At 34.3% G+C, this 27,917-nt stretch overlaps 1 protein-coding gene across 1 annotated transcript in view; it reads left to right on the top strand.

The window, feature by feature from the left end:
• ADGRL3 (adhesion G protein-coupled receptor L3) overlaps positions 1-27,917 on the top strand; it is an 868,464-nt gene that overhangs the window by 387,316 nt on the left and 453,231 nt on the right. Inside the window, exon 5 of the mRNA XM_049709340.1 lies at positions 990-1,203. Coding sequence (XP_049565297.1) covers positions 990-1,203 — 214 coding nt within the window. The remainder of the gene's footprint in view (positions 1-989; positions 1,204-27,917) is intronic.

Genomic DNA, 27,917 nt, shown 5'->3' with positions numbered 1-27,917 from the left:
TATTATGACACAAAAACACTGGGACATTTCTTGTTTTTTGAATTTTATTTTATTTATTTTTTTATACGCAGGTTCTTTGTAGTCATCCATTTTATACACATCAGTGTATACATGTCAATCATTTCTAAGTGCCCATTAACATAAGACCAATTAAATAATGTTTTATATGTATATGTAATGTAGCCATTAAAAATGAGGGATACAACATAGGAATGAAAAGACTTCCACCATATATTGTTAAATTAATAAGTAAAATAAATCAAGATATGAAACAATGTGTGTAATGTGACACTACCCGATTAAAAGTTACTTAAGAAAATTAAAAGAGGGATGGGAAGAAATATACAATGTTTTTTTTTTTTCTGTAGACAGTTCTAATAGAAAAGTCACCACATTTTTAACTGCTTACCTCTTGACGGTGTGGGAAGGGAGCTGAAGGAAAATTTAATTTGTCTCCTTACAAATCTCTATTTTCTTAAAGAACACTCACTATTTCTATAATTAACTCAAAAAATATACTGATTATGTTATTACCTGAAACAATGAAACTGTTTCAAAATTGAAATAGATTATTTAAATAAGTATATATAAACTCAAGAGCAGTACGTTTTTTGTTGTTGTTCATGGTTTCTATTAAAAAACAAAACAAATACACAGAGTATTCCTGAGGTTAATCTGAGAATCTTGTTTTACAAACTGCATGATATTTCTCTATAGTCTTTACCTCACATACCAGCCAGTGTTTTAGAAAATCCAGAGTGCTTTGTTCCATTTATAAGAAAAATACCTGTGAGATAAGGTTTCTAAGAAATAATTGTTATAGCTAGATTTTTAAAAATTCTGTCAAGTTACTGAAATGAGAGATAGTCTACTTTTAGTTAAAATTATGAATTGCAACTGCTGTATTCCTTTATATTAGTATATCAGAAATGGGTACTTTTCCTTTCTATGTAACAAAGATGACTTATTTTTCTTCCTCCTCCTGGTAGCTTTCAGCCGTGCCCCAATTCCGATGGCTGTGGTCCGCAGAGAGCTCTCCTGTGAGAGCTACCCCATAGAACTCCGCTGTCCAGGAACAGATGTCATCATGATTGAAAGTGCCAACTATGGGAGGACTGATGACAAAATTTGTGACTCTGACCCTGCTCAGATGGAGAATATACGATGCTATCTGCCTGATGCCTATAAGATTATGTCTCAAAGGTATGATATTTCTAATATTCTTTGTGCATTTAATATAAACTCTCAACATGCATCTGTGTGACATACTGAGCATAGGTACACATAAAATTGTGTACTTTAGGATACTTTGAACTACTTTTTCAATATCAAACTATTCCCTATATCACTAAAATGCTAGTGCTAGAAATTGTAAATGGCATTTGGAAAATATTAGAATGTATTAGATTAGTTATTGTTTCATGTGTTCTATTCTGTATTCTCTAGAACTGAGTTCATTAGTTGAGAAACTAAATTTATTTTTCAGTTTTCATAAACAGAATTATGTAATTTTCTCCAGAAATTACAGAAAAATTATTTTACTGCTAACATTGATTTCCATTAGTGTGGGAAAAAGAGTAAAATTTAAATTCAGAGGCAATTTTATAACTATTAATCAAAAAATGATAAAGACTATTGAGTAATGATTATTTGGCCTTGGAAAACAATAAAAATATTACTTTGATATCTAGTATATAAATTAATTTATTTAATACATTTAAACTATCTGAAATATTACCATAGTAAAGTAGTATAAAGTACCATAGAATATCACCGGATAAGTAAAAAAAATCTTCAATTCTAAAGAGACTGGTCAATTAGAATCTATACTATAGAAAGTTTACATTAAAATTTCTTGATAAATTAGTTAAATATTAAATATATCTCAAATATTTGTTCACTTATGATTTCTCAGAAATCAGTGACAGAGTCATTCATTTATGAAAAGCCTTCATACTTTCTGACTACTTGCTCACAAAGTAATTTTTAAAAACTTAATCAATATATGATTTACTTAGTAAATTTGTTTTTCATTAGGATTTCTATTTAGGCATCTCTTTCTTTTGTTTAAGGACTTCTTAAAATATGGGGGAGATCAAACATATGTAAAAATGAATTGAATTATAAAAGCAAAGACAGTGGATTTTGAGGATTATCTTTCTTGTACTTAAGAAAGCCTGCCTTATTTTTAACCTTCTTGATACTTAAAATTCTGATATTTACATTGATAGTCAATATTTTTATAAATTTCTGTCGTATAAATTATTCAAAGAAATTATCACATGCCAGGATTTTGATGATCAGAGCATCTGAGGTATACTTGAAGGATAGTGGTCTCTGGGCAAATCTGAGAGCTTTTATTTGTCTATTTCTAAAATGCTGGCTCATGCTAAGGTGAGTGTTAATGAGAAATAAGATTTTAAAATTAGCGATTCCATTTGATTTAAGTTTGGTTGCATTTGGTTCTTCTTGTTGTCTCTTGTTGTTATATATTGACATACCTCCAACTATGGCTAAATTCTCTGACGTTATACCTAAAAGAAATCTAATCATTTTGTTGCCTGTAGGTGTTACAATCATCTTTCAGGAGTGGTTATTCCATAGGTAGTATGGAATGGGCACCATGACTAAATTGTTATTTTATTTGTTTCAGTCAGAAAACCAAACACAGGATTCTTCAGAATCCATTCGGGAAGTGGGTTGAGGAGGATTTTCTGCTTTTCTGTGATTAGGTTTTCATTTAAAATGTAGCAGAAGCATTAACTTCACTAGCTTTTTGATCTCTATATGATTTTCACCAGAATTGTCTTAATCCTTTCATTGATATTATTAATGGCTCCCAAAATAAGCCCTTAATCTTATAATTATTGCAAAAAATAGTTACAGTGGATCCTCTGGAGCTACTGAATTATATGGGATGCATCTGTAAAGTGACAAATCTGCAGAGTAAAATTGCTTTAAGCACCCTGAGTAAATCATTTGTAGAAGCCTTCCTGGGGGGTTCTCAACTAAGAATTGTCAGTTAAAATAGCTGTGGTTGATTCTCCATGGAGGCAAGTTTCTTGCTTGTATTTAGACCATTAAATGTACTACATTTACACTTGTCCAAAATAAATGGAGAGAAGAAATCTAGTCCCATTTTGTAAGCTACCAAGATATGGGATGATCACTTCCACTTAAGCTGCTTTATAATGAACTCTCACTGTCACGCCAATGATAGCATGTTAAATAATGTTCATAATTACTAATTATGATGTGGGCACATAATATTAATTATGATGTCAACAGTTTAAATAATGTGTTTGAATTAAAATAATAGTAGAAAAAATCTTTTCCAAAAGGTGTTTTAGATTATTGTGTTTTCTTTCATTTAAACTTCTAGAAAGATATTATATCAGCCTAAAAGTTTTAAGCATGTCTCTACATGGGAGGATTATCACTAAACTCAAAAATTTATTTGTGTGTCTTTGCATAACCTTGTTAAAAACGCTTCCTAACTTACTTCAGCCTCATAAATTAGACAGATGTCACAGGCTATTGGGACTTCTATTCATGCAGATGTTTGAATACACATCGAATGAATGCATAAATAAAACTGTATACTAACATGTTAGTTAGGTGTGAAAAATTGGGGACTTGAATCAGAAAGGGTATGACATGTGATTTCCACATTTTTTTTCCCCAGTAGAACTATGCAATCTGATATCTGCTCTAGAGAAGTCAGTTTCCTCACTGCCTTTCAGATTGAGCCTGGTGTTCTCAAATCTAAGTGTGTTCTCATGCCATTCTGTCCCCGATTTCTCTGAGTGTTCTGTGCTTTACTTTTTTCATTATACTACCAGAAGACTTTTTCATTATACTACTAGAACACATTTATTTATCCTTCTCAGAACTTCTGAGGCCACTCACCTGTTATCATCTACATCCATCATTTTTGCATCCAAACAATAAATGTGTAGTATCATATTTTAGACAATTTTCTTGTGTAAACTGTAGGCTTCTAGAGGGCAGAGTTTCTGTTATCTTACCTAAAACTAACTTTTAATATGTAATAATCAAATATATGCATATATATGTATATATTTCAAATCAAACCAAATATATATATATTACAAATCAAATCAAATATATGTATAAATTTAGAAATACACCGTCCAATTTTGTCATGCCATTTAAAAACTTTCTTATCTTTATTTTCTGAGTCATTTTTGTTTCTTTTTACTATATATACTTAAAAGTTTAAAAAGATAGTACCTATAGCTTTTGAATATAAATGTGAAAATGACTGTTGGCAACCGATAACTACAGAAATTTTACATTTTTAATGCAGCTGAGGTGTTTATGTTTTCTTCAGCTATTAATGGAAATACTTGCATTTTTTTTCTCTTCAATCTTTTTTATTGAAGTCTGGTTGATAAAACTTGCATTTATTAATTCCACCAATACCTGAAAGTCCATGATATGCCGTTCACTATGACAATTACTCTGCAGTTTGGCGGTTAAATAAGTCTGGCATGGTTCCTGTCCACAAAACTGTATTTTTTTGGCCAATAAGAAACAAATAGCTATATCATTTGTTCAGTAATTTATTTTTATCTCAGTTACATTTATTGAAGAGTTCAAAACAAGAAGGAATACTCTTTTACCTAGATGATATTAGGGAGTATTCACTGAAGAGAATGTGTTAGGCTCGTCCTTGAAGGATTGCAGCGTTAGTGGAACCGGAAGAGACCAAAGTGATATTAGATATATAAGTGGATGAATGCCAAAAAAGATCGTGGGAAACAGCTTCTCTTCAGTAACCCTTCACCCATCCTTTTCTGTCATGGCTTCACAAGCTTATTGGTGTCTGCTGTGCACAGCTTACTCTCTCTAGGCCCTCTTCCAAACGTGCCTGAAGCCAGCCCTCCACCATCATCCATCCCTATAGACCCAGTACACCTTGACAATTCGATGATAAACTAGCCTGGATGCTATTCCCTTGTCATTAAAAGCTCCGAATGGAGTCCTTCTTATAAATTGGACATAGATTCCATCTAAATGTGGGAAGTTTGAATATCATATGTAATGATATCTTCATGCCAGCTTTTTATGACAAATATTTTAAACATGTGGCATAACAGCCTTATTCTGCATAAAGTTGTCCATATTTTTTTAGTTGAAAAGGAATTTTGAACAAGCATGTATATATGTATATGAAATACAGTGATTTATTGAGGTATAATATATATACTGAAAATTGCACACATGATAAGTGTACAACTCAGTGAATTTTCACAAACCAAGCTTATCTAACAACAACTAAGTAAAGACAGAACGTTAAGGGTACCTCAGACACCACACCTTGTGCTTTATATCAGCCATCCTCCCCTCAACCAAGATTTGCTGCTATTGGGACTTCTATCATCTTAAATTATTTTGCTCATTTTGTAATTTAAATAAATGGATTCATATAGTATATGCTTTTTGGTGTCTAGCTTCTTTCATTCAGTGTATTCAGTTTTAAATATAACTTTATTGAAGCATTTTTATATATCAAATTCACGCATTTTGAGTGTACAGTGATTTTTTTTTTTAGTAAATTTACCAAGTGATACAATCATCACCATAAGTCAGTTTTAGATCATTTACATCACCACAGTAAGCTTCTTCACGCCCATTGTTGTTAATCCCCATCTCCTTCTCCACCCCATGCAATGACTAGTCTGTTTTCTGTCTTTGTGTCCATCCTTCATGCATTACTTTTTTAAGCTAAAACCTGAATATTTGAAGTCAAGTTAGATTTAGTGGGTGTTTCAATGGGGATGTTATCAAAGAAATACTAGCAGTTATTCCTGGAGGCATGGACATAAATATGTTGCTTGCCTTTTGAATTATGTTAGAATCAAAGATCATGAATCTACACATTTAAGAAGTACCCTCTTTAGAGTTTTCTATCAAGGAGAGATGTTAAATGTATAAAGTAGGAGTAATTTTTTTCTGATTAATTGAGTATTTAAGTTTTACTTTTAATCTTCCAGCACCATTTTAGCAATATTACATTTTCACATATCATAGTCACATCAAGAACATGCGGGAAAAAAAAAAAGAAAAAGAGGCAGGGAGGGAGAATTGTTTCTCACCTTTCCGGAAAAGTTATGTTTCAGTTTATATCAGTATCACTTCAGGGGATTTTACAGTATACAAAAAGGCCTTTGTTTTTGTTGTGTTTAATCCTGGTGAAGTTAACTCTTTCAATAGCAGTAGAAGAAGAAACGCCAGTGGCAGTTTTTGTATGTACATTGCTGAATAAATGTTCTGCAATAACTGTGTATGTAGACATGAGTTTTTCAATTTGAGTATTCTCCTTTGCTTCCTTGACAGATTCATTACATCATGTCTTGTATTTCTCTTATGAATTATAACAGATCAAAAACAATCCCGTATATCAGGGACTTTTCCATTGAATCCGTATTCTAATGCAGTAAAATGAACAAAAGAACAGATAGGCCTAGAAACAGAAGGAAAAAAAGGAGGGAAGGAAATGAAGGAAGGAAGGAAGAAAACTCCCATTCCCAAAGCCCAAATGTAGAGAATATGAAGAAACTGGAAAGTTTCTATCTGGAAAGCATTTATCTCTTCTTCTCTAATATTTTGTCCCATTTTGATTCTGAGAATACATATTTGATAATATTCTACTAAAATGCTTCCTAGTAATCTTTACTAATATTAACTTAATTTTGAATGAAATTATATGTTATGTATGTGTAGTTTGAAATTCAGGAAGTTAGTAAATGATTCAAGTATTTCAGGATAGCTTAGGATAAAAGTTAAAGGGAGTTGTGTTGGCGGTCTCTTACAGGTCTTGGGGAGTATTAACCCTTTGTGCAGCCATTTTCTAAGCACTGTTCATGGAAACGTGGAATCCCTGAGTCCTTTCTTGGGATTCCACAGTGTCCAAACTATTTTCATAAAAATTCTGACATAAAATTTGCCATTTTGATTGTATTTGACATAGGCACTGATGGTGCAAAAGCAGTGGTAGGTAACTGTGGGCATCTTAGCAGGGATCAAGGTAGCAGCAACAGTGTACTTTTAAAAATATGTCAGTTATTTTAATTTCTAATATGATAAATATTGATAGCTATAACTCATATAAACTGATAGTCTTTGAGAATCTTAATTATTTTGGGAGTTAAAAAGGTCATGACACAAAAACTTAGGAAAATCGATGATTCATCAAACACAACTATTTTTTCATTTCTACTTATTGGCTGAAAATTAGTGATTTGTGTTTTGTTTTCATTGTTTTTACATTGCGTAATACTCATTCTATTTGCTTTAAAATCATCTAGACATTTTCTATGAGTGAATTATTTTTGAAGGGAAGAATATCTGCATGTTATATATATATATATATTATATATATATTCTGCTAATACAGAATCAAATGAGAATTAGACTCATTGCCTGAAAATTACTAACATAATTTTCTGTTCAGACACTCATAATTCTCATAAAATTATGAAAACCTCCTTAAATTAAAAATAAAATGATTAAAACAAGAGAAACTTAGAATAGCTAATTTTTAAATAAAAAGTACTGTACAGGTTAACTGTATGATTTTGTAGGAGGGGAGGGAGAGCCCTGCCATGATATTATTCTAAACACAAATATGTTGGAAGAAGTAAATTTATAAGTATGTATACTGGGAAAAATATTTTTCAATTTAATGTATTGTTGATGTCAATTTTCTTTTTTAAAAAGAGTCAACCTTGTAAAGACAGAGTTTAAGAAGTTTTGGGCACTCTTTGTTTCCAGGCACTCTTTAAATTTTCTGAGTTCTTTTTAATTTAGCAGTGTTAATGGTTATTCCAATGCTTGTAGCCATTAGTAAATGCATTGGCAAACAAACTAAACAAAATAAACCTAGAAAGGACCTAGAAATACAGGTAGAATGACAATGATAGATTTACCTGGAATTTGCCCTGTTTCTCATAGATTTATAAAACATAAGAGTCACTTTTTTTTCATTCATAGTAAATGACAATCATAATCGTTTCCCCACCTCTAGCTTTTTAGAAATTTTTTACTCTGTGGTCACTATGTAGAACTTGACATCTTGTGTAAAGTGTTAGAAGATATTACCAAGAGAAGAAACATAAGTAGTTTCTGAAAATTAGAGAATATAGGATAAAAACACCGAAGCAATTATCTTGAGTATAGCTTAAATCCAAATAGAAAAGAACTAAACACATTATGAACATAAATTCTGTCACTGATTAATGGGATGTCACTGGACTCTGGAGGAAAATAATTTACAGTGATATGTAGCAGATATTTAGAATAAATACCTCAGTTTCTCTATCATTACAATGATTTTAAAGATTGCTGAGGATATTGGGGCAGTGGCTTTTGAAGTACTCTGCCTTTCAGTTTTCGTTTTACTGATGAGAAGGCTAAGTTACACAGAGTTAAGAAATTTACCTGAAATTACTTAACTTACTGTATGGTGCAAACATACCTGCTCTCTTTGGGCACAAGGCCTGTGATTTTTTTACTGTGCTCTTTTTTCTTCTTCTAAGACACTAAGAATACTTTTTTTCTCTTTTTTTAACTTTGAGTGTAGTTGATTTACAATATTGTGTTAGTTTTAGGTGTACAGCAAAGTGATTCAGTTATATATATATATTTTTTCCAATTATTTTTCTACTATAAGTTATTATATCGAATATTGTTCCCTGTGTTATACAGTAAATCCTTGTTACTCATCTGTTTTATGTAGAGTAGGTTGTATCTGTTAATCCCATACTCCTAATTTATCCCCCCCTTTCCCCTTTGTAACCATAAGTTTGAGTTCTAATTCTGTGAGTCTGTTTCTGTTTTGTATATAGAATCATTTGTACTATTTTTTAGATTCCAGATATAAGTGATATAATATTTATCTTCATCTGACTTCCCTCAGTATGATAACCTCATACTAATTGCTGCAAATAGTAATATTACATTCTTTTTTATGACTGAGTAATATTCCATTGTGTTTATATACCATATCTTCTTTACCCATTCATCTGGTGATGGACACTTAGATTGCTTCTATGTCTTGGCTCTTGTAAATAAATAGTGCTGCTATGAACATTGGGGTACAAGTATCTTTTTGAATTAGAGGGGTTTTTTTTTCTGGATATATGCCCAGGAGTGGGAATGCTGGGTCATACGTATGGTAGCTCTATTTTTAGTTTTTTAAGGAAACACCATACTGTTTTCCATAGTGGCTGCCCAATTTACATTCCTACTTAACAGTATAGGAGAGTTATTATCTGTAGACTTTTTGATGATAGCCAGTCTGACAGGTATGAGGTGATACCTCATTGTGGTTTTGATTTGCATTTCTCTGATAACTAGTGATACACTAAGAATAATTTTTGTCACAAGGAAAGGTCTTTTCCCTTTTTTAGTACATCAGAAAAAGCAAGTCAGATAGTCAAATCCATCCACATTTTATATAATTCCATCTGTTGCTCAAACAAGAGAAGGGTTTTAATAAAACCAACCTTACAAAATTGATCAGTGTAGCCATTTAGTTTCATCTTCAGGAAAATATCCTTAATATTTAGGATATTATGTGCTTGAATAAATAGAAAGCATATTCAGTTGTTATTGATAATAATAATACATGTTAACATTTATTGTGTGCTTTTTATTTGCTGTAAACTCTGGTAATGAATTTACCTTTCATTATCTCATTTATTCCTCTCAGTAACACTAAGAGATACATACTGTTATCACTTCCATTTTACAAATAAGTAATTAAAGCACATAGAAATTAACTTGCTGAAGAATTTATTTTAAGCCAATGTACTACTGCCTTATTTGAGGATTTGGGGTTTTGTTTAATTGTAACAAAGATGATAAAATGATAAAATGTTAAGATTAGTTAAGAACAGTGCTCCTGATTATGATCATGATGGTGAGAAAAGAACCTCATTCCATCTCATGGAAACATTCAACCAAATATTGGATTGGTTTGTCTCAGGTTTGATTAATGTTCAATTACAGCCATACATAGATTTTTATTATTGAAGTTTTTGATAGAAATGATTAAATTATTGTGAATCTGAAACTCTCCAGCCTCCCAACCCCTTTGTTATTTGAATCAATTATGTTTACAAAATGTTTTGTATGATGTCATGTTTCTTGGAAAAACATGCATTGATATAACAGAGCCAATTGTATTACTAAATATTCCAGCTATAACCGTATATAAAGCAATATTTATTGACAACGTTGTATGAGCCAGGCAGTGTTCTAAGTACTTTATATGAATTAACTCATTTAATTCTTTGTTCACTCCTATGAAATGGATACTATTGTTATCCTTACTTTACTGATGGGGGAACTAAAGAGTTTGATTAACATCCCAAAGTTACACAGTTACATGGCAAAGCTGCAATTTTAACCTAGGAAATCCAGCTTCAAAATCCAGGATAACTACTACAATCTCTTGGCTGGTGTGCTCTGTCTAAATTATCTATTTTTAACCAAAGGCCTAACCCAGGAAACAAGTATGAACCAGTCACTGTTCCTGAAAAGAAAACACACGTGTGTGCGTATTCACCCACACACATATGTACACCGTTAAGTGGTTTGTTGTCATATTCACATACAAATAATGAAAACATGACATGAAACTTATTAAATTATATGACATTTATTTTCTGCCTTAGGATAAGTTTTCAGGAAAAATCACTCAAGTACTTGTGATAAAATTTTTCATAAGAAAAACTATGAAATCAGATTTTGTTATTGTTTTTAACATTTTACAGTTTATAGGGAAACAGTTATCTATAGAAATATTTCAGTAAAGGTGAACTTATGGGTGATAATGGGAATAATACACCAGTTTCTATATGTGTATGGAAATAAAAGAAAATAGGTATCAGTTAATGTGCAAACTTCAGAACAATGAGGACTCATGAGAGAAGCTAAATATATCATGTGGGCACTTTGAAATACTTGTAAATGAGAATATGTGTCATGCCAGCCTTTTTTAATCAAACTTGAATGTAAGTAACAGTGTGCATTAAAATTTCTAATGTTTTATATAATGAGATTTTAAACAGCATTAAACTCCACAAAGTTTTTGATAATAGTTATAAAAATGAAAGTGGACCTTTATTTGTACCACACTATGGTAACTTTGCTTTATTATAGAGGTCAGTTTATTCTTATTTGATATTTTCCATTTTATTTTTCATTTTCTGCCAGGTTATGCTGGAAACATATTGGTAAATTTGCCTCCATGAATACTCTATTAGACACAAGCTTTAACTGATTTATTTTTTCTTTATTATTAAGAATATGACTAAATAAAATATAGTTAATAAATCATTCTGCATAATACATTTTCAGTTTCTCATTATGTGATCTGATTAGTTTAACTCTAAGAAAAATGGTATTTCCCAAGTCGTTGAGGAATAACCATTACTCTACCATTTGTTAATATGAAAAAATGAATTTATTGATACCAGTTTCTGTAAAATTAGATATTTACTTTGTCACGTGTGTTGCAGGAAGATATGTAAATCATATTTATTTGTAACTTGGTTTACCAAATGGTAAAAGCAAAATATGTTTCTTCATGCATATGGGCTTATTTCTATATATAAATATATGTTTGTTAGCTTTGGCTCAAAAAGACTTTGATCTTTCCAAAAATGCTAGTACCCATGACTATTAGTACTATCAACCTTGTGAAAATAAACATTTGGAGCTCTTTCTTGGACTTGTTAGTGTATTGAGGAAGTAATATTAGGAAAAGAATATAATTCTACAAAAATATTGCCATATAAAAAAGAGAAAAACATACTTCAAGAGTATTATAAAAGACAAAAAGAGAAATTAAATGGCTATGGGTTCAAACCTTCAAAGGTAACAATATAGTAATGTTATGTGAAAGATTTATGAGTCCTCTACCAATATGAACATCTTATTAAAGATAATATTCTAATATTATCTCCTGATTTAAGGGCATTGACTTTTTTATTTCATAGTAATAGTAGTTTTTGTTTTAGTTTCAGAATTGTGCCCACTAAGGCCAGACAACATGCTTCATCCTTGAGCCTTTCTGTTATATATGAATATTTATATATGTGATTCTGATATATATCTAAATGTTTCTAATTTTATTTAGATACTATTTTTTATTATCTTATTTCTCTCCCCAAACCACAACTTTTTGTCTTTCCATTAGAATATGCTGTAAAAAGTACCTGAAACCAGTTTCATTGCTTACAATCTTCTAGAGAGTGTGAATTATTTCTCTGAAGGTATTTTAGAAATTAGGTTCACAAAAATGTACTTCTTTTTCACAAATTAGTCTCTGCAAAATTTGTCACATTAAAAGGCCTTTCACCTTTCCAAGAAATTCAAGTAGATCATTCTTGCCTGAGGAGATAAGATTCTGAATTATTTCCAAGTTCAGGTCTTAAAAAACAAAACAAAATAAAACAAAACAATAACTAGAGTCTTTCAAATGACTTTACATTCAATTATTTCCTCCAATAGCATTTCCCTGCTGTGACATAAAAAAAAATACAACTATAACAACAAAAATTATATATAATCTTTCAATAAAAGACATGGAAAAGCATAAATTAATAAAAACAACACAAGCCCACATGGATATTGGAATGGAATATTAGCCTCATTATGCAAATAAACAGAAAAAAATGTCTCAGAATAAGTTGTGAGATGCATAACATGTATCTAAAATGTTACATTATTATATGTAAAGGAAAAGATAATTATGTGATATAATTGAATACATATTTTATAGCTGTAATTGCATTATAAAAGAAGGTCAGCAACAAATGACAAAAAGGAGCTGCAACATAAATTTTATCCCCCAGATACTTTTAGTCTGTTGTACCACAATTTCTTGTGGAAAACAATTGAAAAGCATGTTGTTTTGATGGTTATAGCATGAACTCAGTGTATCCTTAGAGTGGCAGCTTTGAAACTGTTATGTCAGCAGTGTTGGCATTACATGTGTATACAGACACATGTACACAAACACAAATAAAAGAGAACATAACTTCTGAGGTATAAGTATAGAGCATTTATGATATGTATTTCTTGAATGCAGATTAATGTTAAGAAAAAATGTATTTGCCCTATAATCACATAGTTACATCATTATCTAATGGGTCAAGATTTCAGACGATTTTCTTTTTTCTATCATTTATTAAGTAGAGGGATACGTTTCTCATTCCATTTATTTGATTATTTTAAAATATTTTTTATTTGTGTTAGGATGGTAGAGCAGATATATTTATTTTATTTTACTGTTGATGGTACTGCTGCTTAAACAGATAAAGTGATTAATCCAAGGTTAAATGTGAACCTGTGCCTTTAAGTTTATTTATAGATTCACTAATCTATTTTTAAAACTAGTTTATTTGGAAAACAGATTGACTCATATTTGGTTTTATGAAATAAAAGTATGTCTTTCATTTATTAGCAAAATGAAAAAAACAGTTTAAATTCTTAGACTTTACAATTCAAAAATAAAATTTCCTAATTATAAGTGGAAGCAAATTGGAAATGAGATATTCAACAAAGGTGTAGAGACTTTTTAAGAAAAAGCTGTCTCTTAGAGCTCCAGAATTATATTAGCTTTAGGAAGATGTTTAGAAACCACCCCCTTACTCCTCGGACATGTATGCCTCATCTTGTAGGTTCAGCGTATGTGCTTTGAAATCTTTGCAGCAGACTTTGGTTTGAAATTCAAGACATGTGTCCTGGTACACATTGCTTCTCTGAGCAAGTTAGAAGTAATATACTTGCCTTGAAGGGCCATAATGAGGATAGAAAAGTTTATGTTTTTTCACATGTATAATAGCACAATGTTAAAGTGGTTATTATTATGGCTAGAGGTAAATGTTTCTGTATTATTGTCTATCGTTGAATAAGAGGTGTCAGTCTGGATTTTAATGTTTGTTTTCCTATGTAAGTCAAAAGAGAAGTGCTTAAAGAATTCCTGTCTCGGAAAGACTCTCCATTTTGTCTTTAGCAATACATCAAGTTCATATTCCAAAGAAATATGATAGGATTTATTTATACTTGTAAATGTTTGTCTGGCTGTACTTATTTTAATTTTTTAAAAATTTTATGATTTCTGTATAAAGAGTTCTGGCTCTGGGAAAATCCTTAAAGCACATGAAGTTTATCTTTGAAGCCAGAAAGGTTTTTTTGGGGGGGCAGGGTTGGAGGCTTTCACTTCTTTATGTTCTGGGACCTCAGGCCTCATTTTTTTAGTGTGTATAGTCTCTTCCCTATCCTAGTCCTTGCTTTATAGTCCTATAAAGAATGCCATTACTTTCTTACTTTAAAATTATCTCTGGGGCTTCCCTGGTGGCGCAGTGGTTGAGAGTCCGCCTGCCGATGCAAGGGACACGGGTTCGTGCCCCAGTCCGTGAGGATCCCACATGCCGCGGAGTGGCTGGGCCCGTGAGCCATGGCCGCTGAGCCTGCGCGTCCGGAGCCTGTGCTCCGCGACGGGAGGCCACAGCAGTGAGGGGACCGCATACCACAAAAAAAAAAAAAAAATTATCTCTGAAGCTAAGAATTGTTCTAATTTCAGGTGAAGCACATGCCTCAAAGTGAGGGAAGAAGACCTACCAAAGTTATATCTGTATGGTCCTGACAGAGAATGAGAGAAATAGATGCTGGGGAGGTAATCAAAACTATCCACTCCTGCTCCAAAGGCAATTCAGAATTTTATGTGGAATATCACAAAATGATTTACCCTTAAATAGGAATAATGCCAGGTGTAATACTGTATAATATATTACAAAGCTATTATTATTTCTTGAAAGTGTTTGCTTCCCTCTTAGGAGTTCATCTACATACTTACAAGAGGCTATATTTCGAGCTATGAAAATGTCACTAGCTTGGCAAGAAATGTGGCTTGGGAATGTCTCCACACATCATTTCTTTAGTCTTGGCATTGAATAATCAAATTTTGTAGATTTTCTCTCTTCTAGTTAAGGTAGTGATTTCAAATAATAATCTTCGTGGAATTTTAAAGGAAGCCTTATACTTGTGAATTCCATCTCACCAGTGTCATTTCATTCTGTCATTATTGTTGGAAACATCTTGATAGACCACATAAGGAAGAGTCACCCACACACTGTTTACATCAGTAATTAACAGAGATAGAATTTTAGGAGGGATTTTAGGCAGTGTCATCACTCCAGAATTTTCCTCTTAATGAAGTAACTAGCACAGTGGGCGGCCAGCTGCATTTTTAAACCCAGCAGGCAAGATTGTGAAATAGAAACTATTAAGTGTCGGAAGGAAGGGTTTGAATATAACGTTTGCTACTACTGAAAATGATAAGAAGCTCTCTTGTAAGGAAATGCCTCTTAGACAGTCCAGTCTAGGAGCTTAGAAAACTTCAGGGCTCTTTCCAAATACATGCTGCCATGCATTTTCTAGTATAGCTGGACATTTTGAAGGCTAAGGCCACAAAGCCTAAACAGGATCAGAATTCTCTGGCTTGTGAAGGCCCTCCTCCCTAAGACTAGATCCAGAATTATTTAAGTAGGCTCTTTTACATATACCTATAGGTTTGGGAATAAAGCAGTTGTCTCTCAGCACTGAGGTATTGATATTTTCAGAAGGAAAAATTGAAAAAGGAAAAAGCAGCTGTTTGAAAAACTAAACATACTAACTCCCATTCCTCTTAGATTTTTTCCCGCCTTTTCCTGACCTCTGGCCTTTGGGTTAATGGAACCAATGGCTAAGAATGGTTCCGATCCCAGGGAGGCACATGCCTAAAAATAAGGGAAGAATGCTCACCAAAAGTAAATCTGTATGTTCTTGAGAGGAAATGAGAGATGCAGTTGCTGGGGAGATAATCAACACTATCCATCCCCAACTCCAAATACAATTCAGTATTTTATGTGGAATATCCTAAAACGATTTCCCCTTTACTGGAAATAACAATGCTAATCACAAAGACTCAGAATCTCAGAATCTTTCAGGTCTCTGCAGTACCACCTCCCCCACATGAACCAAACCAAGCCAAAGAAGATAAACGTTGTTCCCACATGGTAGTACTTCACTTTTGAAAGAAAGAGAAGCAGTGCCTCTGTTTCAGTCTCAGAGCACTGGATGCCTTATGATCTGATTGGAGATCCTGCCTGAAAGAAGAGATTTTTGGCACTAATTAAATTTGAATTCAAATTTTAGTTTTGTTGCAAGTTTTACATAGGCCTTTGTGAATTCTCCCTCTCTTTAATTTTTTTTTAATAAATTATTTTATTTATTTTTGGCTGTATTGGGTCTCTGTTGCTGCACGCCGGCTTTCTCTGTAGTTGCGGCGAGAGGGGGCTACTCTTTGTTGTGGTGCACGGGCTTCTCATTGCGGCGGCTTCTCTCGTTGCGGAGCACGGACTCTAGGCACGTGGGCTTCAGTAGTTGTGGCACGTGGGCTCAGTAGTTGTGGCTCGTGGGCTCTAGAGCGCAGGCTCAGTAGTTGCGGCGCACAGGCTTAGTTGCTCCGTGGCATGTGGGATCTTCCCTGACCAGGACTTGAACCCGTGTCCCTTGCATTGGCAGGTGGATTCTTAACCACTGTGCCACCAGGGAAGCCCTCCCTCTCTTTTCATCACTGATCTGAGGAGACTAATAATGAAGCCCTGGGCTGGCATACACCCCTGAGTGTGTGCTGGTGCTTCTGACCTGAGACCTGGATGCCCCCTTTATGTTGGCATCGGCCTTCCACTCCAGCTTGTCAAGGTCAAACTGCTGAAAGAAACTGGATGTGGGAAGCACTGGTCAGGCTTCACACTAACTGCAACCTCTAAAATTACTTAAAAATTTTAAAATCAGTGGTATTTTTGCTCGGAAATAAAATGTTTGTCCAAGTTAAAAAAGAAATGCCATCACATTTTGCTCTTAGGATGAAATAACTAGCGAATTCAGTAATGAAAGTTTTTAAATGTTTAAAATTTTGTATTATGACAACAGAAAAAAAGTCTTAAAACAATGTAAAATCTCAAATGATTTCTTCTTCCCCTTTCTTTAGTTCAAATTGCACTTTTAAATTTGATAAAACAATTCTATATGTTCTACCATAAAAATAATTGCTGCAGTTTTTACAGCATCCTAACTTCTCTTGTTAACACATATACTAAATGAACCATTGTTAGATATTGCATAGTAAATGGTATAATTCATTTGTAACAGAAAAAACAAACAAACAAAAAATATATATACTGCTTTTAGCAGCAACCAAACACTTGAAAATCATTTTCCATTTCAGTCTGAATAAAAAAATAAATAAAAAGTCTATTATAAACATATGAGGTCTATTAATCGACCAAAAATTAGGAAACTTATTCATTATAGGAAGAAACTACTGTGTACTAAAATGCAAATCAAAAGTTCACTCTTCTGGTTTTTTGGAAACCTTTAAAGTTGTCTTATTTGAAAAGACAGGAAAGGAGAGAGTCAGATATTAGAGGAAAGGGAAAGGTATTACTATTTAAATCCCCGGCCTTCAAGAATGTAACTAATTAGCTGCTTCCAAGTTGTCAGCCTTGTTACCTGGCTAAGGTTTCCAAACCAGGAAGGGAAGAAGGTAATGGAGCCTTCTTCACCCTGAGGGCAGGGTAGAGGAAGGTGGCATGCATAGGGAAAAACCATAGATAGACAGCTTCCCTTGGTCTGTGTGCATCTGGCCTGTAACTGGTGTTCACAACAGCCAGTCTTTAGCTTGTTTGTACCATCCTTCACCGTTGCCATTTCCCCTATCAGAGAATGTAAATCATTTTAATAGTAGGCCCAAATAAAAAACCTATATGGTATATACATCTCAAAAAAGGTAAAGCGATGCATGCCAACCGAACTAAAATCGCTTGGATTGTCTACTTCTTGGGTCATCAGGGGTTCACAGAAGATTGGGAAAAGAAACCGCACATTATTGAGGACATTTTAGTTCCTTGTACTATCTCAGCAGAACTTTGTCCAGGCCCTCCTTTTACCTTTGTGCCTTGACTGTGGTCCTTTGTGGCAAGATGCTTTGGTTGGTAAAACATAATTTGGAACAAAGGATCCACTGAAGTGGAGGGAAAAAAAGGAAGAAAAGAAAGAAGTAACTTTTGAAGAATTTGATCGTTGAAAAGTAGTCTTTTTCACTTTTTGTGTATATGCATTGAGTAAAGAAGACTGTTAATTTTGTTTTGTGAAAGAGACCTTGATGTTTCATAAGAATTGTCAATAGCAAACATGTCTCTGCAACAATAGTAAATAATGTGATGCTACTTCTTAGAAGGATCTGGCAGCTCCACTTGAGTCATTTGTAATGAATGCAATGATATGTACTCTCATTAATCATTCCATATTCTATACAAACACTATGAGGTACAAGTAGTTCAAATACTTATAATCTAGGGATATGATTATATTATCGGTAGTTCAAGATCCTTGATTTCAAACTGAAAGCATAAGAAAAACCAGAAGCCTACTCTGTTTTGTCAGTAAAATCACTTCAATACAAAAAGTACAAGTTTTACTTCTCAAACATCCAACAAATACCCACAGTTTCTATATTGCAGTCGACCTTTAATAAAAGCTTATATATGTGAAATGAGCATTGAAAGCTGTTGGTAAGCAAGTCCAGGCTTGATGGCACAAATAGACGCAAATTAACCACAGAGATAAGCTATTACTAAAGATACTTCCACTTAATGCACCTTTGCCACGAATCCTGATAACTGCCAGGAACTTAAATATGACTAAAATCGTTCCTCACTATAAGGAAGTTTAAAGGAAAAGATTACATAAGGCAATTACATTGAATAAAATGTGGTAGATACAGTAAGAATGATACAGATAACTAAAGGATTAAATGAAAGGGCTCCTAATGTAGCCTGAAGTGGACTGGGAAGCTAAGGGGTAAAATCTTAGCTAAGTCTTAAAGTGGACATGAGAAAGGCATCAGAAGGGTATTCAGGGCTAAGGAGAGAGATGGGATTGCACAGATGTGAAGGGAACTAATGTAGTTCAGTGACACGAAGTTAAACTGTAAACCAGAGACTAGGAAAACATGAGGTATATAGAGGCAAAATAATGGCCTTGACTATCATGTTCAGAATATTGGATTTTATAATGACTGTAGTAGTTTGCTAGGGCTGCCATAACAAAATACCACAGACAGTATAGCTTAAACAACAGATATTTAATTTCTAACAGTTCTGGAATTTAGAAGTTTAAGATTAAAGTGTTGAGAGATTTGTTTTCTCCTGAGGCCTCTCTCCTTGACTTTCAGATGGCTTCTGTGTGTCCTCACATGGCCTTTTCTCTGTGCATATGCATCCCTGATCTTTTCTTTATATAAAGACATCAGTTCTATTGGATTAGGGCCCGTCCTATAGCTCATTTAATTTTAATTACTTCTTTAGAGCATCTCTCTCCAACTGTGGAGGTTAGGGCTTCAACATATGATTTGGAGGGACACAGATATGTCTGTAACAGTAATTATGAAGAGGGTCCCCTGAAGGGTTTTAAGTGAAGAAGTAAATTTCTGCGTTAGGAAAATTTGTGTCTAGATGCGTAATGAAGATAGATTTGAAGGGGAAAAATAATGGAGGCCTGAGGACTAGTTAGAAACATATAACAAGTTTTTCGCTGTGAGAGGCTTGATCTAGGGCAGTTGTAGAATGAATGGAGAAGGGGAGACTGAGTTGAGAGAAATCTATCATTAATGGGATACAGAGGGTAAGGGGATAAAAAAATAAAAGTCCCAACTTCTGTCTTAGGAAAATAGATAGTGGTACAGGCTGACATAGAAAGGGAATAAAAACCGACCTTCAGCACTGGACCAGTCTGCCTCCACTGCCTGTCTCCCACAGTTGCCCACACAGCTTTGCCTCTTTGATCTTGTCTCTTTGTACTCCCAGTCTTGCTTCTTCTAATCCAGCCACGATGGTGTGTCCTTGAACGTGACAGACACCCACCACCTAACAATGCTATGAGTTGATAAAGGTAACAGCAGAAGCATTGTTCTCATTGCCTTGCTGTGGAATGCTGTAGACAAAAGTATATACAGAAAAATAGAAAAAACCTCCTAAGTACAGTCAGCATTATAAATAAACTGAGAAAAAAACAAAACAAAACAAAAATCCCAAAACAAACAAAAAGTGAGGCAAAATTAGAAATGTAAAAGGGAAAGAAGTAGCATTTTGCAGACTCATTCAATCAGTATTTGTTTGTTTATGTATTGAAATATAAAGACAAACTCTGGTGGTTTTTGGGTGATAATGATAAGAAATGTTAAACTAGAGATATGTACACTGTCTAGAGGTTTGCCATTGGAACGCTAGCCATGTGCAGTTAGGCCTTTTTTATTAAGAAGAAGTCAGAAATTGGAGTTTTATAAAAATCTCCTAAATTCTATTGGATCACTTAAAAAATACATTAGGTGGGTTGAACAAAGTATATCTGAAGAAGAGATTTAGCTTGTATTTGGCTGGTGTCTACTAGAATCTGGGGATTCAAATATGAATTATCATGAATGTTGATTATTACTTCAAGAAGTCAATGAATAGGGCTCTATTTAATCTTCTGTTTAAAATGCATTTCAATCATTCAAGGATCTTAATTAGTGTAGACAATCTCTTAAGTTCACAAAACTGACAATCTCAGGGTTTGTTTCAGTTTACTTTCAAATTCACAGCATGCACTTACATTCCAAGATTCTTCTGGGTGGTGGTAATGAAAGGAGGAGCTAAAGACCATTAGGGTATAGCTTTGCAACACAAACTGGAGTTATGTCAAAGCTAGGTTTTCATAATTACATTGGGCCAGAGCCAGATAGTAAAATAATAAATGATTATAGGCTTATTAGAAATGTTTTCCCTCAGACATGATGTCATTAGAAATGGTATGCCTTCACTTATTTGTAATTTGAGAAGATGTTGCCTAAGTACAGCAAATGAGGTGGGACAAATTATCTTTGATTTTCATAGTTGAAAAATATGGAAACATAACTATTTCCAAATTTCCAAATATAACTTAGTTATTCAGTGACAAAACACCTCAGATTTGTTATAGAGATATTCTTTTATTGATTTGGCTCTTTTGCTGGCATTTTCACCTACTTTACCCTAATTGTACATAAGTGTAAGGGTGAGAAGGAGGTGAAATTTTCATCTATTAATATTATTTTTTAAACGTGTCTGTTTTAATTTCATGAGTTAAGTCTCTTATGGGAAGCACTACAAGGTCATGGGTATATGGAATTTACTATACCTTTATTTACACTATTAATTGAGAATAGTCTAAATCATTGATATATGCAATAGCATAAGGAGATGACTTAGATTAGAAATACACCTGAGGGTATTGTTAGCGACCTCCAACAGCTCGATCATGTGGCAATATTTTGAAACAAGGTTATAATCTTTTTTTGAAAATTAATAAGTCACTGACTTACCCATGAAATTATTTGTAATTTCTTGCTTAAGATTACAATGAGAAAAAATAGTAATTATTTTTTGTATTAAAGTTGTCTCTCTATTTTATATTTTACAGTTTAACATTCTGTTAAGTATGTGATAATGCTTATTTGTTTGTGTTTATGTAGATAAGCCTTATCAACTGTGAAGCTATTAACTATCTAGAGGAAGTCACAGCAGGCATGAAGCGAGAAAATCCTTGCCAACAATATTCTTATTGGTTAGTCTGTTTGCCAATTTTACGTGGAAAAGGAAATCTGTGTTCCAAATTGTTTAATTTTGAAATTAATTAAAATTTACTCATCAGTATTCCCAGAGAAATCTACATTCATGTGTTATTCCACACCTTCTGAAATAATAAATTCTAACTCTGCAGACTCGTGCAAATACATAATTAATAAGCAAGGTAAAATCCGCTGTATATACTATATTGGACTACACCCTAAAGACGATTTTAAAACCTTTGTTGGGTTTCATAAAGTCATTTATGAGTAAGAATGTGCCTGATTAATTTTCATAGCTATTAATATTTAATGGCCTAGCTCTTAAATTTAAAGAAGTAAACATGGTTCATGGGGAAAACACCCAGAATATATGGGACTCATTTTTAAAGAATCATTTTATATTTTAACATATTACTTAGTTCAGTTTCTCTGTATTTTGAGTATTTGAGAACTCTTCCTTCTGAATTTTCTTTCCTGTATTTATATGTACAATCCTGATTATGCAACCTAGCTTCACCTAATATAATTACGTCTTAATCCTTCCATCCCTTTGGCATGCCCAATGTTATTTTCAAATGTGTAATATTATGATAACAAATATTTCAAATTAGAACCCTCCAGCTTCTGATATGAATTTTTTAAATTGCCTATGAGTACTTGGTTTTAATATGCAGAATAAAATGGGCATAAATTATCAATGGTTATTTTTGCTACCTTCAATAAACTTTCCCCCAAAAGAAACAAACAAAACAAATATATAATAGTTACCAAAGATATGTCATATGTAGGCAGATACGAATTTTTGTTTAAAGAGAGACACTTCTGAAAGTCAGAGTGGGCAGTGTTAGTAATTATGTCAGGATAGTAGGGGTATACAAGAAGAGCCCTGTACTAACGAGGCCATGTGTATGAAATCTATCTCCCAGAATTATTTATATTTTTATGAGCATTTCATATTAAAATAAGAAGTTATACATATACCTCTTTTATAAAAGGAACTGATTTCTTTTTTCTTTTCTTTTTTTTCTTTTTTTTTTTGTGTGGTACGCGGGCCTCTCACTGTTGTGGCCTTTCCCATTGCGGAGCACAGGCTCCAGACGCGCAGGCTCAGCGGCTACGGCTCACGGGCCCAGCTGCTCCGCGGTATGTGGGATCCTCCCGGACCGGGGCACGAACCCGTGTCCCCTGCATCAGCAGGCGGACTCTCAACCACTGCACCACCAGGGAAGCCCATGATTTCATTTTTAATGCAAGGAAATCTATGCTGCAAACATTTAATTATAGATTTACTAACTCTCTAACAGTACTTTTCTTTAAGACAAGTGTCACGTTCCTAAAATCCATTTTTTTTAAACATCTTTATTGGAGTATGATTGCTTTACAATGGTGTGTTTAGTTTCTGCTGCATAACAAAGTGAATCAGCTGTACATATACATATATCCCCATATCTCCTCCCTCTTGCGTCTGCCTCGCACCCTCTCTATCCCACCCCTCTAGGTGGTCAAAAAGCACTGAGCTGGGGCTTCCCTGGTGGCTCAGTGGTTAAGAATCTGCCTGCCAATGCAGGGGACACGGGTTCGAGCCCTGGTCTGGGAAGATCCCACATGCCTTGGGGCAACTGGGCCCGTGCATCACAACTACTGAGCCTGTGCTCTAGAGCCTGTAAGCCACAACTACTGAGCTTGCGCGTCTGGAGCCTGTGCTCCCCAACAAGAGAGGCCACGACAGTGAGAGGCCCGCGCACCGCGATGAAGAGTGACCCCCGCTTGCCGCAACTAGAGAAAGCCCTTGCACAGAAACGAAGACCCAACACAGCCATAAATAAATAAATTTAAAAAAAAAAAAAAAAAAAAAAAAAGCACTGAGCTGATCTCCCTGTGCTATGTGGCTGCTTCCCACTAGCTATCTATTTTACATTTGGTTGTGTATATATATATCCATGCCACTCTCTCACTTCGTCCCAGCTTACCCTTCCCTGTCCCCGTGTCCTCAAGTCCATTCTCTATGTCTGCATCTTTACTAAAATCCATTCTTAATTTTAAATGTATGTGAGTAATGCATTGATTCTTCACCTCTAATGGGCCCTATTTCCAAAGATTGCCTGGGGATAAGTCAGCAAACTACATTTTAGAAGATGTGTAATTTCAAATTTAGACATGATAGGTCACCTTCTTATATCAGAACTGATCTTTAAAGGATGTGATGGACCTTGGAAAAATACCATTTAATGTTTTATACTGTAAGTGATCTGGCAGATTAAAAAAATAACCATAGTCTAAGTATTTGTTGAAAAGAAATCCTCTAGAAATAACCTCACAGAGATAATAGTGAGATGGTCTGGTGATTAGAGCTTATCATATTTTTCCTTGAGTTTTAGCAAGAATATAGGCAAACATTCAAATATTCAATTTATTCTTCTAACATGTTATCTGCTTGTCAGTGGAAAAAGAAAAGAAAAAGGTTTTGACCATGGTGAACCGAACACTACATGAATACTTTGAAAGATGAAATCTTTTATTTCTTTTAGATTAGAAATTCATTTTTTAGAGGTCAAAGAATAAATACTGAAGAGATAGTGAAGAATGTTTGCATATAATCAGCATTAGCAATTTGACTAAAAAGTGACAACTACTTATCAAAATCTTTTAATATTTTTATGCATAGGGAAAATATTCTTTTTCTTTTTGTTCCCCTCAAGTCCATTATGTCAAAATGTCAATATATGCAAAGCCATTCTGTTTTAGGGAGATGCTAGATGCTCTCATAAACCCCAGAATTTCAGGAAAACATTGAAGTTTATTTCTTGTCCTTATCACAGCGGTCCCCAACCTTTTTTGCACAAGGGACTGGTTTCGTGGAAGACAGTTTTTCCATGGATGTGGGGAGATGTTTCAGGCAGTAATGTGAGTGAGGGGGAGCAGCCCATGAAGCTTCGTTCGCTTGCCCACCGCTCACCTCCTGCTGTGTGGCCCGGTTCCTAACAGGCTGTGGACCGGCACCAGTCTGTGGCCTGGGGGTTGGGGACCCCTGCTTATAAGACTTCGGAGGTGATTCTTTGACGGGTGATTTTCTTTCATATGGTTAGCAAAGAACCTAGAATCCCTCTAGCCTGTGATCCCATCTTCCCTAGGGCCTAGGATTTCCGTGCATCCAGTGGCAGGGCAGACAGGGGACATGGACTAGATACAGAGGAACCCCAACAGATCTTCAAAACCCTGGCCTGGAAAGGTCACCTCTTGCTTCCAGTCATGATCCACTGGCAAGAGCTAGTCACATAGCCACACCTGATAAAGGTGTTCTGGGAATTCCCTGGCATTCCAGTGGTTAGGGCTCTATGCTTCCACTGCAGGGGGCCTGCGTTTGATCCCTGGTCGGGGAACTAAGATCCCTCATGCCACGTGGCACAGCCAAGAAAAAAAAAGAAAAGGGTTCTGCTGGTCTATAGTTTCTATATGTGGCTACTTCCTACACTCTGGAGTAAAGAACACAAATTTTTGTTGACTAACTATCTCTATCAAAGTAATTATGGTAAATTTAATTTGATAGTGAAAGTTCATTCAAAAGATGAGTATTAACAAGCCATCAGAGTGGTACCTCTAAAGGGTGAGCTGCGTCCCCAAGGGGAAAAATATCTTCAGTTAATATCATTTTACAGTTTGAATTAATACCATGTGCGTGAATTGATTAAATTGTCTATGTAAATTTAATGGAAAAGAATTTTAGTAATCAGTAACTCATCTACCCTAGTGTTTTACTGTAAACCATATACATCTTGTATTTACTTAGCACATTACAAAATGGGAACTTGATCATTTAAAGAGAATAAAAGTTAAAAAGATGAAATAGGGTTTGCTTAATTTTCCTGTTGGAAAACATTCCCACTAATTCACATGATGAAAGAAAAAATAATCCCTTTATTCTAGTCAGATTGACATCTGGCCAGCTTAAGCATATGATGAGTACTTTAGAGAAAAAAGCAGATATAGCACAATATAATTGGCATGATTTTGATATCTTTCACTCTTTCAGCCATGAGGTTATTGTGAATTTTATCAATTGAAGCATTTACTGGTGGGAAGCCTGCTCTCTTCACTTCTGAAAAATCTCCAAGTGATTCATTCTGCTAAAAGACTCATGAGAAAACAGAAACGATAGTCTAAAGGCTCACTAGACATTAGACGGTGGAAGGAATCATAATTATCCCTGTGTTTTGTCCTGAAAATATACACCTTTATTTATTTGTGGATCAACCAAAAATATGAAGAGTCTTTTAACTAGTTCTAAAGAGTTCACCTTACAATAATGACCTTTTCCTTACTTTTATAAGAGGATTATTACCCTTGATAGAGATGGTAATACACTTTGAGGGAGAATTAAAAAATGAAGGCGGGACTTCCTTGGTGGCCAAGTGGTTAAGAATCTGCCTGCCAATGCAGGGGACACAGGTTCAATCCCTGGTTCCGGATCCCACATGCCGCAAAGCAACTAAGCCCGTGCACCACATCAACTGAGCCTGTGCTCTAGAGCCCGCAAGCCACAACTACTGAGCCTGCGTGGCACAACTACTGAAGCCCATGAGCCTAGAGCCCGTGGCAAGAAGAGAAGCCACCGCAATAAGAAGCCCATGCACGGCATCCGGCTTGCCACAACTAGAGCAAGCCCACACGCAGCAATGAAGACCCAATGCAGCCAAAAATATAAATAAATAAATAAATAAATAAATAAATAAATTTATTTTTTTTTTGAAAAGGCACTCAAGAAAAATCCTTAAATGCAAAGAGCAGTCTCTTTTGCCATTGGGAAAGTGGATTATATTACTAGCTACAAAAAGGTGATGGATTTAGGCTTTTGCAACCTAGTATGCAGAATAAAGGACCTATAGATTTCACTACTCTGAGCACTGCTAAATTATTTACCATTATACTTGGGATGTCTGGAATGGTGTGCTCGCCAGTTTAGTCTAGCCAATGTGAACATGAAATTGGCAGTCCCATGTTAAAAAACCTCAAAGGCATGACTGGGAGCTGCTGTCTACTTCAAGGGAGAAAAGGAGAAGAGGAAATCCTAAAGCTTCTTTAAGTCTCAAGAGGGTTAATTTATTTGTTTTTTGTTTTTTTTAATCATCCTACATCATTTTATAGGACATCTATGTGCAATTTAGGCAAAGTTCCTACCCTCATACATCTGAAGTAATTTAACAAAAATTTTAAAGGAGCAGATTATCCCTTAAATAATCATATTTTGTGCCTTACCATGGCCCTCAAGACTGAATATGATGTGAACCCCAACTCCTGTCTGATCTTATCTCCTACCATGTTCCCCATTGTCACCAAATTCCACCCAGATGTTGTTTATGACTGGATTCATTCCTTTAACATTTTCTTTATATTGGTCTGGGGAAGTTTTGAAACTGACTTAAATGAGAGTATAATTTCAATTTCTCTTCTCTATTTTTCTTGTTTTGCATATTTTGCTACAAAGAATGATATATTTGAGGTCTAGTTTCACTGATATTTTCTAAGAATTGTTGTATGTTTAAAAAATTGATCTAGAGTGGGTCCTGCAGACATGTAGTAGTAGATTCAATTGTAAATGAAATATATACACTAAGGTACAAATATGGAAATATATCATGTGTAAAAATGAAAATGTGATGGCAATGCTGCAGCTTGATACTGTTGAGTGCAGGATTCCAATTGTGAAGACAGAGGCACTTGTTAAATTCCTAAAGGGTATATGCATCAAAATCATCAGTGTGAATTTGTCCAGCATTTATTGGTAGACATGCTTTACGGATAATGAATTTATTCCTCACATGTTTAATTTTTAATAAAGTTGAAAAAGTAGTATTTTTACAAAGGAAGTGAAATATCTAGATCTCAAGAAAAATATTACAAAGTAAAAAGGTACTACTGCTAACTATATTTGCAATACTCACAGTCACCAGCCAGCACAGAAGCGAAAGTTGTCACTGGAAGATTCAAAGGCTGCCAGCATACTACTCAACACAGTACTCTCACTAATAGCATTATGCATGCTTACACTGAAAATGATCTCAGAAACATTGAATTTATACCAAGTGGCAAACTTCAGAAGGATCTCTTTCCAAACTTCATAGCATGCAGTTCAGAAACTGATTGATCTTATTAAGCAGCTGCTGTTGTCTGCTATGAGGCAGTGATGCTT

This window comes from Orcinus orca, chromosome 4, assembly GCF_937001465.1.
Source record: "Orcinus orca chromosome 4, mOrcOrc1.1, whole genome shotgun sequence".
NCBI lineage: Eukaryota > Metazoa > Chordata > Mammalia > Artiodactyla > Delphinidae > Orcinus > Orcinus orca.
The sequence above is the reverse complement of the archived record's forward strand: the minus strand, read 5'-3'. Positions and strand labels throughout refer to the sequence as shown.